The sequence below is a fragment of the Octopus bimaculoides genome, chromosome 1 (assembly GCF_001194135.2).
Source record: "Octopus bimaculoides isolate UCB-OBI-ISO-001 chromosome 1, ASM119413v2, whole genome shotgun sequence".
NCBI classification, from domain to species: domain Eukaryota; kingdom Metazoa; phylum Mollusca; class Cephalopoda; order Octopoda; family Octopodidae; genus Octopus; species Octopus bimaculoides.
Window position 1 is genome coordinate 108,550,726 of NC_068981.1, and position 13,453 is coordinate 108,564,178.

Sequence of the window (13,453 nt, forward strand, 5' to 3'; positions counted from 1 at the left end):
CCGCGGAATCCTTTGTGTTTTTGTTTTTATTTTTACGTATTTTACGTTTTCAATTTATATATATATGTGTGTGTGTGTGTGTGTGTGTGTGTGTGTGTGTGTGTGTGCGCGCGCGCGCGCGCATACATATATGTATATATATGTATATATATACATATATGTATATACATATGTATATATATATATATATGTATATATATATACATATATATATAGGAAGAGTTCGAGAGAAGAGAGAAACAAAGAAAAATAAATTTTGTAATGTAAGGATGGAATGATTTAACTAGAAGTCTATCCAAACAGTAATTTGCAAAAAATGAAAAACTACAAAATTCCACAAAAATCTTAGGAATATTTGTCATTTTCTTCTATTAATCCAATTGGTTTCCACTTCAGACTATCTGCACTTTACGGAAAATCACTGATCCAAATCATCAAATAAAAGTTATTAGGTTGAATACTTTTATGTCAGTATTTGTGTAATTATCTAATACTCAACGTATGCTATGTGGAAATGAATACCGCTCTAAATACAGATTGTTCTGAATACTACAGAAGGTTGAAATACCTGAATATAAGTAAAATATATTTAAACTAAAATCATTAGGATTAAGTAATCCCACTTACCATAGTAGGGAGTTTTTCTTTTGGATTTCACTGGTTTCTCTTTAAATGATGTCTCGGTTATTGCCGTGATATTTTCATCTGCAATAATTATATTCCCCGGCAGATTTATTTTATCAGAGTCTTCTGCGGCCATTTTTCTAAGAGATTTACCTTACAAATTTGTAAAGGAATTTTTCCTGAAAAGGAAAAACGAAAAAAGTCATAAAATAATCTATTTTTGTAACAATTTTTTTAAAATTCTGCAAGCTTATACTAGCTATCAGTAGGGAAACTAACAACTGATAGTATACTAGTTTGAAAATATATAACGTGTATAATGGTCGTGATTTTATATAATAATCATCCAATGTTTGGATCTCGTCACACACCAAACGCTACAACTAACGAATATATGTCACAACTAATCATGGTATACCACTACCAATGACTATGTTACATAATGACAGTATGCCCTAATTTTCTTTATTCAAACCAGTTTTTGTCAATGCTATTCTCAGTAGATTTCTAATAATTGATAGAAACCCTTCTACATTGAAACTTTATCTTCGCAGATTTCTTGAGGTATTTCCAGACAACTAAATAATATCTGGATATGTCTTTATACCCAATAAGTCATAGCTTAACTGACAATAAGGACCACATTTACTCATTCTATACATTAAATAGGTATTGATTTATGCGATCCTGAAAAACCAAATAAACCAAATAAACTAGATATGAGAGGTTAAATTTTGTTTTATTCCATTTCATGGGTTGGTGAGAAACAAATTATTTTCAAGTATTGCATCCATGTAGCTTATTTCTCCGAAATCACTATAAAAAAGAGTTGAATTCAGATCAACACATAATGACATTATCTGTCATGTGTGTAGTGTTCCTACAGTTTAACACGGTGAACTGTAATTATCTCATGATGTCTATAAGGTAGCCTACCAACTTGCCAAATTACAACTTCCATTTTGTAAGAGAATGAATATGAAAAGTTTTGAATGTTCTTTCAGCTTTAGGCTTCCAGTAAAAACAATTAATAGAATAATTAAGATATTATTAAAAATATTTGATAAGGTTACAATCATGTAATTTAAGAGTTTTATTAGAAGATTTTGGATTAAGTGGTCTCAGTAACAGATTTGTATTTAGTAATTGCTTTATAAAATTGCTATGCATGCAAAATATTGCTTAAATAATCATCTCTTCTACACAACCACAAATTAAAAATTCTGATTATACTAATCTCCCTGTCCCAGAAAGCAGTCCATTAAAAACGAAGGAAAATTGTAGCTACTGAGGAAATAGAAATAATTTACGATTATTGCTCGCATTGACTAGTTAAATAATCGTTTTGGTAGTATTAGTAGCAAGGTGGTACAGTAGTGAAGGGCATGGCTGGGATGCTGGTGCTAACGATGGGATCCTTTATGAAGTTGAAATAATATAGAGGGCGTTGGTTATGATTTAGTTCATTATTCTGTTCCAAATATTAGTTCTCATTAAAATATTGACACAATCACAACGGCAGATCCTCTGTCAACATCATCACTACCACAATCACAAAAACAGTAACAAGAGTACTTCATATGGCGTCTGTTATTACCAGTAATGTTATAAAGAGAACTAAATACGATGTCGTTACGAACCTCCCCTTTCTTCTACGTAGATTGATACCATGGAAAATTACAGTTCTCCCATCTATACACCAGATATATTACAAATGGCGAGCGTACCTATATTTGCATTAATCAGCTCATATTTCATGAACAAAGCTCATACAGAATAGAAGGATTTTTGACACTGAAATACCTGCGTCAGATCCTAGATATCAAAGTTTTGTCTGATTCATGCAACAATATCTCAATCAACTACAAACATAGAAGTAACAAAACTTTGGCACATTTACAATTGCTATTCATTTCCCTTTCTCTTATGGGATGACATTAAAGCACACACCTGTCTGTTTTCAATATTATACTCAGTAAAAATTCTAGTGGACATGTTTTTTGAAGCTAGAAATAAACATCTTTAAGTATGTAGTCGAAAAAATACCCTTATTAAGAAAAAAGTGCTCCAATCTTAAAATTCATAATTATATATATTGAATAATTATGTAATATGCATAATTATGTATTCTGAAATAGGTATACTGAATATGCCACTTATGTATTAATGATATACAAGTAGCTGTGTGAAATTATAGCAGAATTCGATGCAGTCCAACGAAGCTAGTCTCAATACAGTAAATTACCAATTGGAAAAGACTCAAGAAGTTAAGACTTTACTCCTGGAACAAAGGCAGGAAAAATATGTTGTAATATACATCTGGACGATTCTGGAAGGAGGACTTGTCCCATACCGTGGCGTTGAAAGTTATACAAATACCAGAACAGAACGCCATTTTATAGTGTCTAAAATCTTTTTCCTGCGTCAAAATACAGGACCAAGTACTGTAAGAACATAGGATTCAAGGGCCCACAACTCTTCAATATCCTCCCGAAAGAGCTGAGCGACCATCATGGTGTGGATGTAGATGTCAAAACTAAACTGAATCTTCTACTGTCAAGAATCCTAGAGGAGCCAACTTCACGGCAGGAAGCGGGAATGACGGTAGCAGTCATATTCCTTTATTTACCAAATTCCAGCTACTAAAGGAGGATTAATGAATCTGTTGCCACATTAATTGCCGGTGCTCCAGCTTGGCTACAACCCTTGAGCTGAAACTAGAAAAAAATGCTGACTGATTCGGTTGAATGCCTGCTTACCTGCCTTGGCATTGAACCAAACAGGTCCGGATTAAGACCAATTAATGCCTTAAGCACAGACCAATAATAGTGCACCTCAACGCTTCCATTCTCTGACAAGACATTAAGAAATCATAAATACTAAATGTTAACTAATAAATTAAAAATTTAGTTTTCATCCCGATAATCCAACAGGGCAGATTCAACTAAATTGAATATAAACCACTGGAGAGAAAAATAATAAGTGTGCGAGGCATTAAATAATTAATAGAAAATCTGACACTGAAGAACGTACGGAATAACAGGAAAACAGTCGCGTAATAGATGCGGACAAGCTCAAATCCTTCGTCAAAATTTTGGTGATACTTGGTGGATAACTGGCGAGGGGTTTGAGCTTGTCCGCGTCTATCATGTGTGTTTTCCTGTTATTCTGTACGCCCCACTGTGCCAGATGTTTTGAAAATTATGTATTAAATATAACCTGCTTTGTTTCTAAAATTTTATTTATTTATCACTAAATAGCAGTATAAGCATTATCAGCAAATTGTAAGCTTAAAATTTGGACAATAGGAAAAATAATGCAAATTTTAAGCACTTTTTTGTTCATAAAATTGTATCAATTGCATATTAGTAGATTCGACATTGGAAAAAAAGAACTCTGACAGTTCCTAGGTACATGCTTACTGTGTCTAATAGTTAATCTAACCCTGCTGCTCATGTCAGAAAAAATCCCCGTAACAGTCAAATTTTCCAGTCTATATAACTGCAAAAAAGAAGCCGACAAAATTATTAGAAGCCATATGAGCATCGAATAATTGATAACAGAAATGCTGAGTTCAGTTCTTCCCATTAGTGTCCACTTGTGATTCTGATAAATACATTGATGCTTCTTACAACCACCAATGAGACTTCACATGTAAAACGTGTTCTAGCATGTCGAAGAAACTAGTTGGCTCTATTGTTTCAATTAAAAATAGAGCTATTTACGTCTCTAATGGCCACATGAAAATCATTCACTCATTTCGGGTAAAGAAAAATATATTGTGTGGATTAAGTAGTTAATTGTGGATTAAGTAGTTAATTATGAAGTAATGTCTGGGATCAGACCACATCATTCCTGCTAACAGAATCACGTATCAATCATTCATCGATTTTTACTAAATGCAGAATATTGAGTTATGCAAGTTCAGATCTTGCATCAAGTCATAATTCTATATGTCTGTAAAGTTATATTTTAGAAGTAGCAGCGTTACCTTGGTTAAAAAAAAAGAGCGAAATTTTATTCTTAATTTGATGTATTTTTTCAATACTTATTGTGATTAGTGATTCTAACATTACTGGCCTAACAACAAATTCTGTGAGATCACACGTGTGTGTGTGTGTGTGTGTGTGTGTGTGTGTGCGTGCGTGCACACGCGCGTCTTTGTGTCTATGTTTGCTCCTTCACCAGAGCTTGACAACTGCTGTTGATGTGTTTATACCCCCGTAACTTAGCGTTTCGGCAAAATAAATCGATATAAGTACCAGGTTTAAAAAAGAAATAAGTACTGGGGTCGATTCATTCGACTAAATGATTTTTGAAGGCGGTGGCCCAGCATGGCTGCAGTCTAATGAATGAAACAAGTAAAAGATAAAAAAATAAAAGGTATGGAATGGAGTAAGTACTCATTTTCAACTCTACCTCTGAAAATGGAGAAGCCCAAATTTTTCGTTTTTTCCAAAATGTAAATTATTGGACCACATTTGTCCTACGTCTCCAAGTCTCAGGAACTTGACCATAAACCCTTTTTCACATAATCATTAAACTTATGGAAGAATTCACGTTTTCCCGTAATGTTTTTAATTTTATTCATGAGGCCAAAACGGTACTCCACCACTGTCCAAAGACAGGACCCAAGTTCCTTTTCAGATAATCATTAGACTTATGGAGGAATTCAGGTTTCACGAATTTTTCAATTTTATTCATGGACACAAAAATATGCCCCCCCCCCTCCCAAGGTCCATGAATAAAACCTAAGTTTGTGAAAATCTAATCCTGAGTCTAAGGAACTCACATACCAACTTTGAAAATAATTAATCAACTGCTTTTCAAGTACATAAGAGACAAACAGACAAACAAATAGCCAATTTTATATATATAGAAATGGTTGCTTTAAGGCTAGTGGTAATTCAAAATCAGTTACGCTACGAACACAGCATTTTATAAATCATGTATCAAATCATAGTTATTGATAATAATCTTTATAAAGACAAACATGATTTTGAAATGATTCTATATAAAAATTCTTAAAAATTGTAAATACTAGATCAAAACCATAAATATGCATTTTGATCTAAGGATTAAAAATCGTACGACAGTTAGTTGGAGGATTTTTATAACTACCATATGATACATTTATAAATACTCCATGGCTATTGGCAAATAGATGTCAACAGCAGGAAACATTTCCGTACCTAAATTTAAGTCATTGTATAATTCGTCAATATATTTTTACACGAGTTTCAGTTAATGTTACTGCTTAGTCCTAAGTCGACTCTGATCAAATGCATTGAAGTCATGGTTATGTTTTCTGGAAATATTCTACCTGAGCTTGCTCTTCTTTTGAGCTGTTATGGCTAATGTAGATAACATCTTTTCTAAACCTTGCTAAACTATTTCATTTCTTGGTCTTATAATATATAGCAGTGATTGTACAGGAAGAACTAGGTGTGCCAGTACTTTCGGAACGAAGATTTAATCCAGAACATTTCACAACGACGACGAAAATGTGATCCTCTGAAACATGTCTACAATTTTCAATTATGAATCGGTGTTTTGTCAATATGCTGAGTAAAACTTTAAATAATTATAAATCGCCATATTTCGAAGATGATTGATTCATGAAACTATGTTTAGTAAGGTAGGATTATATTTTGCCTTTACTTGAAACTTCCAAATTTCAATATAAAGAATATAAGTGGTTTTAAAAGCAAAAAAAAAAAAAAAGCAGTGACATACTTTTAGTGCGTGAGAAAATTTTGGATATTTCCTGTGAAAATAGTAGCATAATACATTTTGTGTTGAGATTGATGTAACAAAAAAAAAAAAAAAAAAAAAATGACCGTATACAATCTGGATGACAATGTTGAAGAAAAGAAAGTAGAATTAAGGCTGATGCCGCTGTCAACGATTTCGTCAACGACGACTATATTGATGCATATGACGATGATGACGACGACTACGACGACAAGAAAGTATATTAAATATTAACATCGGTATTATACTGTCCTCTTATCTCTGTCACAATCAATAACACGAAGTTGAGAAATGGAGTCATTTTAGTATTTTACGGCTTTGCTATGTAAATATTTGTCAAAAAGTATTTGAAGGAGGGTAATATTAACTTTTGAAGCTTATGGAGTTGCATGACAAGTAATAAATATCTTGTTTTAAAAGGATTATTTTCTAGTTCAGTAACTTTTCCGAACTTATAGCTTTTTACTCAGACGGTGATTTGATTATTATAAAGCAAAAGTAACATTTAAAATCCGCACTGTTTATCACAGAGCGAATGAGATCTTTTGTTACATTCATAGCAACACCTCGATCAAATTTTAATTATCAATCAGCAACAGGCTGTAGGATTATGTGCTTCATATACACTCATTTGATTAGTATAGTCAAAGGATTTGACTCTGGTATATTCATAGTACTTATTTTATTAAGCTCAAAATAATGAAAGGAAAATATGATATCAGTGGAAATCGATTTTAAAACTCTTATTAGCAGAATCACATATCCAAACTCATATAATTCTAATTTTCAATGTAACAGGCGTCAACGATCGCCATCTACCGACTGGAGTCAGTTGCTTTAATAAAACTGGTTTGCATGATTAAACAACGATCTTTTCTTTCCTTTGGCTAACAACAGTGCCTTAAGTTATCAGCGTCGCGTTTCTATTCTCTTCTAATTTTTTTACACTCGATGTGCCTCCATTTGGTGATAATATTGATTACCAGTGTTCCTTTATAGTCTTCCTTGTAGAAATACACACACACGCATGTATGTATGTATGTATGTATGTATGTATGTATGTGTGTGTGTATGTATGTATGTATGTATGTATGTATGTGTGTATGTATGTTTGTGTGAATGCGTGTGCGTGTTTGTGTGCGTGTATGTATGTATGTATGTAATGTATGTGTGTGTGCATGTATGTATGTCTCTAATTCTGTCAGTCAGTCAGTCTATCTATCTATCTATCTATCTATCTATCTATCTATCTATCTATCTATCTATCTATCTATCTATCTATCTATCTATCTATCTATCCACCCATCTATCTATGAAATGAAGCAGATGATTTTTCTTTCTCATTTTATAATTTTGACTCCAAATGCAACTAAAGTGATAATTGAGAAAGGAATAAAATGTGAATAAAATAAAAATTAATTTTCAACTAAAATGACTCCAAAATTGAAAATGAAACAAGCTGTATATAGTTTTAAAATCTGCGTGTATCTGTATTCCTTTGTTTATAATTGTAGGTATATGATTTATGTGTACATACATGGATTTCAGAAGAGTATATTTTATTTATATAAAATCAACATCAGATATCGAAGAGGTGTTACGTAACAAAGTGGTTTTGCTTTTTGTTATACATATAGTTGTATGTAAAACGCTGTGAATATACCGTATAATGCTTGTTGCCTAAACGTTGAAACAATAAGGATTTATAAAAAAAAACCTTCAGAAAGATCGTATATGAATATATATGCATGTACCTTGTGTATGTGGGTTAAAGTTTCTGTTTACGTTAGAATCTCTTTCTATTAATTTGGTCTAAACACTACACAGGCGGATTTACTGTAAACTTTTCTATATTTTACTGCTTGGACCAACTCCGCATTTTTATGGCTTCCGAATGTCAGTAACCTACGTACCAATGTGACTCATTGCAGTTGACTTCAGATGTTTTTCAACCCAGTAATCATTAGATCGATTTATAGTGAAAGCTAAAGGTGCGCGTCAAATGGAAAAAAATAGAAAGGATTACTTTTGTTTAGTTAAATTTTACCGATTAATCAAAAAGCATTGTAGCATATAATATATATATATATATATATATATATATATATATATATATATGGAAAATACATGAGATATCAGGCGCACACACACACACACATACACACACACACACACACACACACACACACACATGCACACACATACACAACACACATATGTATATGTATATACATGTATATATACACTCATACATATATATAAATAGATACAGAGATATATACATGCATACATACATAATATATATATGCATGCATACATACGTAATATATATATGCATGCATGCATACATACATGCATGCATTCATTCATACATACATACATACATACATACATGCATACATACATCCATACATACATACATACATAAATACATACATACATACATACATACATACATACATACATGGATATATTTTACCTTACATTGCCTTTTAATTCATCTCATCGTCATTTCCTATAATTAATCCGAACTCGGTATTCTGCAGTTCTGATATGTTAATACTGTGTAACCATAGTAACGCTAGGTTAACATGCGCAGTGACAAAACTTTATATGTTTGGTGGTAATCGATTGTTTTATATGTGTTTGTTTATATGTATGTTTATACGCATGTATGTCAATGTATATCTATATAAATGTATATTTATATATATGTGCATATATATATATATATATATATATATATATATATATATATATATATATATATATATATATACATACAGACACACACCTATATATAAATACATTTGAATATATATAGTCGCAGGTGTGGCTGCGTGGGGGAAAAGCTTGCTTCTCAACCACATGGTTCCGGGTTCAGTTCCACTGTGTGGCACCTTGGGCAAGTATCTTCAACTATAGCATTGTGAGTGGATTTGGTAGATGGAAACCGAAAGAAGCCTGTCGTAAATGTATATATATATAGAATAAGGAGTTCGGATAATTTGTAAAACAGTCAAAGATTTTCTTAAGTCGAAATATGCACTAGCATTGTAATGCAAAAATAACTATACCATGTAAAGTCAAATTCAAATGCGACAGTCAAAATTTTCCGAAAGTCAAAACATTTTACCCATACGGTATTTTATCGGTTGACATTTTAAACCTCGCGGCGTGCCTGTAGGAATTTATGAGCTCGTTTCTCTGGTTCAAAGCATGTTTATCCTGGAACAGGAGGAAGAACTTTTCTGAGAGGCGAAGTTTTTGCAACAAGAATAGCTAACCTTCAGTATTCTCCTATTAAATATTCTACAGAACTTATGGTTAGATTAAAAATGTTTAGAAACTAATTTAAATAATTTCCTATCTATATTAGTTTTTACGGCAATATTAAATGCGGGGTTAAACCACAAAACTTTCCTAGTCCTAGTTCTAGGTGGTCAATTATTGTTGGAATTAACTTGACTGTACAGGATCTTCTCCGAGAATCCATTTTTCCTATATAATGTAGTGTATATATCTATAAGTGTATGCCTTTGTGTCTGTTTTTGTCCCCATCACAGCTTTATAACCGTTGTTGGTGTGGTTACGTGCCCATAACTTAGTGGTTCGGCGAAAGAGACCCATAGAATAAGCACTAGGCTTTAAAAAAGTCCTGGGATCTATTTGTTCGACTAAAACCCTTCAAGGCGGTGCTCCAGAATGGCCGCAGTTAAATGACAAACAAAAGTGAAAGAATATATCTGTATGTATATATACTTATATATTTATGTATATAATATGTGTGAGTGCGTGTATATATATATATATATATATATTATAAATAGTCAATGTCTGTGTGTTCGGGTGTTCGTTTGTTACTTATAGACTCGAAAACTACTGCACCGATCCTAATGAAATTCGGAATACAAAATCTAAGCCTAGGGAGAAGGGTAATGTTGTGTGTTTCATACAATTTTGAGAGGGCATAAAGAGGGGGCGGGGAGTCAGAACTCCCCGTGAAAATTCATACGCTTCAGATTTTGACGAAATTTGAACCATAGGTATTAGAAATAAATAAAAAAAGACACCCAACATTTCCATTTCTTTGTATGATTCTAAACCCCCCTAATGGGGGCTTAACCCCCAAATTTTAGCCATTTTTCATGGACCAAAATTACTGAATAGACCCTTATGATATTTGGAACTTAGATTCAATGCACAAGGGCGGTAATAATGCAATATATTTGGTTTGAATTTGAGTGAAGCTATAGGGAGTAGAACCCCGCCATGAAAATTCATGAATTTTCGATGTTGATGAAATTTCAACCATAGGTAATTGACACAAATCAAAAAGTATTCCCAAAGTTTCCGCCTCTCATGAGGATTCTATGACCCCCTAATGGGGGCCTTAACTCCTAAATTTTAGTCATTTTCTATAATCCAAAACAAAGTCAAAAGTACTGAATGGATCGTTATGAAATTTGGAAATTATATTCTATGCATAAGGGCGGATGTAATGCAGTAAATGTTTGAAAGTGATGGGGCATAAATCAGGTCATAACCCCCATGAAAATTCATACATTTTTGCTGCTGATGAAATTTTAACTATAGATATTAGACAAAAATGAAGTAATATTCTTAAAATTTCAACCTCTTAGGGGGTTAGTAAGGCCCCTTAACCCCCACAATTTAGTCATTTTTCCTAAGCTAAGAAGAATACAATTGTAGTCTAGGAAGCTGTAGAGTCACCCGAGGATACAAGATGAGTGTTATTTGTAATTCAATTGTACAACGGTGTAAGAGTATACTTAGACTGTGATTTCTGCAATGTGGTGCATGAATTGTTGAGTAAAGGAGAGGCATCTTTGCCTCCACTGATTTAGTTGCAAAGTGTTATTTTGAGTCAAGTTATTTGGTTGCAGACCTCCTTTGAGTCTTTTTATTATCACTGGGTCAGAGATAGTGCCCAGATGGTAACATTGATTTTAAAGCCTTTCCAGATAAGTGATTGGTAATTCAAAGAGATTTATAGATTGCAAATTTATTCTGTTCAGTTACCTATCAGCATGGTGATCATTGGCAAACTCTAGAGGTGACACTTTCATTTCCAATTAGCCTTCACATCACACAGTTGTTAATGTTTATTTGAGTTGGGCCACACCCCTCCAGGCTGTGCCAGTCACCTGTATGGTGAGTAATCCTACATTGGGGAGTAGTAACGACTAGGGTGGGGTGGCTGACAGCTTATTCTGATTATTCGTCTTTTGGTTTCCTCTAGCTTTGCTCTCTTTTACAAACCCAGTGAACATTCATATATTTCTGATTTTAAAGAAATTTGAACAATGGATATGAGACACAAGTTAAAAAAGAGTCCCAACAATTCAATTTCTCTGGTTAAGTTTAAGACCTCCCTAATAGGGGCCTTAACTTTCGCATTTTAGAGCTCCATATGCTCCATGTGCTCCATTTTTCAGGAACAAAAACCTTTGAATTGTTTTTGCAAGATTTGGATTTTGGAATCTAGGCATATGTCATGATTAGAATTTTTGTTAGGGTGTGTAAAGAGAGAAAGAACCCTTATTAAAATTCTTAATCTCCAATTTGGATGAAATTCGAATCATAAATATCCCTGTTCATTAGAGAAAATATAAAAGAAAAGTCTACTTCTTCAGTTCCATGTGACACGGGTAACGCCGAGTATTTCTGTTAGTGTGTATATATATATATATATATATATATATATATATATATATTCAGGGTGCGTAAGATATTTGAGGACAGGTTTATGTTTATGAAAAAAAAATCAAATATATAATAACAGATAATAACTTTAGAAATAATACATTTCTAAATCTCTCAGAGAGATTTATGCAGTAGTGATACGATGAAGTAGTTGTTTGCTGTCAACTTAATGTGACAATCCCCTGAAGGGAATAATACTACTGTTGGTTAGTCTTAGGAAGCTGCACCGATAATAACTTTATCAAAAAATGTTATGAGGATAAAAATAAGCATTCTTTTCTATAATGTTATTTAATAAAGCCACCTTCAGCTTCAACAACTGCTTCTAGATGAGATTTAAATCATCAACATGCTCGAATCAAGTGGTTCTGGTTCATTTTGGACATTACTCTGTCTATGGCAGCTTTCAAAGAATCTTTGGTGTTATGGTCGTGTCCATTGAACTCTCTCTGAACAATGCTCCACGTGTAATAGTCCAATGGATTGAGATCTGGGGAATTAGGAGGCCAAATGTTAGGGGTTATGTGATCATGAAAATTTTCAGTCATCCATTCCCGTGTTACTAGAGCCATGTCTAATAGTGAAGAGTCTTACTGAATCACATATGGCCTTCCATTGCATACACATTCTATCCAGGACTTAGTAATTATTTCCAGGACTTCAATGTAGGCGGCAGAGTTAACTCTAAGGCCTTGTGGAAAGAAGTAAGGAGGCATTACGTGTCCTTCATTGCTGACAACCCCTAAAACCATGGCATTTGCAGGAACTTTAGAAGGGTCTGCACATAACCATCTGTCATTTCAGTTTGTTTAAGAGCCTTTTTGATCTGATGTAGTGATTTTCTTTTGGTTTTTTTTTTTCTGACAAATTGACTTTTCCTCATCATATAAGGCATATTTGATGTCTTCGTGGACAACATTTCTGATTGTTTCTTCTGACACATGGAGATCTCTTGCAATTGACCTCATGGACTTTCTGGGATTGTAATCAATAGTCTGTTGAACTTGCTGGATAAATGTAGGTGTTCTGATTATTTCAGAGCGCTTAGAATGCTTTTTATGCTTTGATACTGGTGATACGTCTCTATCTTCAGTCTCTAGCTCTTTACAAACTTTGTAGACGAAAGATCTGGCAATTTTTAAAAATCGAGATATTTCTAAATCGCTATACTCAGCCTTTATAACTACAATAATAGCATGCCTCTTCATTTCTTGAGTAAGCTGAGGGTCTGGCATTATTTTCTGAAACAAAGATTATACAGAGTTAGCAAAAAATGCAGCAATGACCTCAAAAGGTATGTCCTCAAATACCTTACGCACACTGTATATATATATATATATATATATAT

The 13,453-nt window shown here is 33.2% G+C and overlaps 2 protein-coding genes across 6 annotated transcripts in view; one reads left to right on the forward strand and one right to left on the reverse strand.

Moving 5' to 3' along the window:
* The window catches only part of LOC106883614 (sodium-dependent neutral amino acid transporter B(0)AT3), a 105,301-nt gene extending 96,356 nt beyond the window's left edge, over positions 1 to 8,945 (reverse strand). For 2 of the 3 annotated variants that reach the window (XM_052969186.1, XM_052969179.1), the window contains exons 1-2: positions 8,863 to 8,945; positions 628 to 803 (exon numbers count right to left, since the gene is read on the reverse strand). In XM_052969186.1, the coding sequence (XP_052825146.1) occupies positions 628 to 760 (133 nt within the window). In that variant the 5' untranslated portion in view covers positions 761 to 803; positions 8,863 to 8,945. Of the gene's footprint in view, positions 1 to 627; positions 804 to 8,857 lie in introns of all 3 variants that reach the window. The other variant, XM_052969184.1, reaches the window with a different exon arrangement.
* Positions 1 to 13,453, forward strand: part of LOC106871698 (sodium-dependent neutral amino acid transporter B(0)AT3) — a 77,547-nt gene that overhangs the window by 20,005 nt on the left and 44,089 nt on the right. The window contains exon 1 of one of the 3 annotated variants that reach the window (XM_014918306.2): positions 5,862 to 6,262. The exons of the other annotated variants lie outside the window; for them this stretch is intronic. Coding sequence (XP_014773792.1) covers positions 6,243 to 6,262 — 20 coding nt within the window. The 5' untranslated portion in view covers positions 5,862 to 6,242. Of the gene's footprint in view, positions 1 to 5,861; positions 6,263 to 13,453 lie in introns of those variants that run through there. 3 annotated transcript variants of the gene reach the window in all.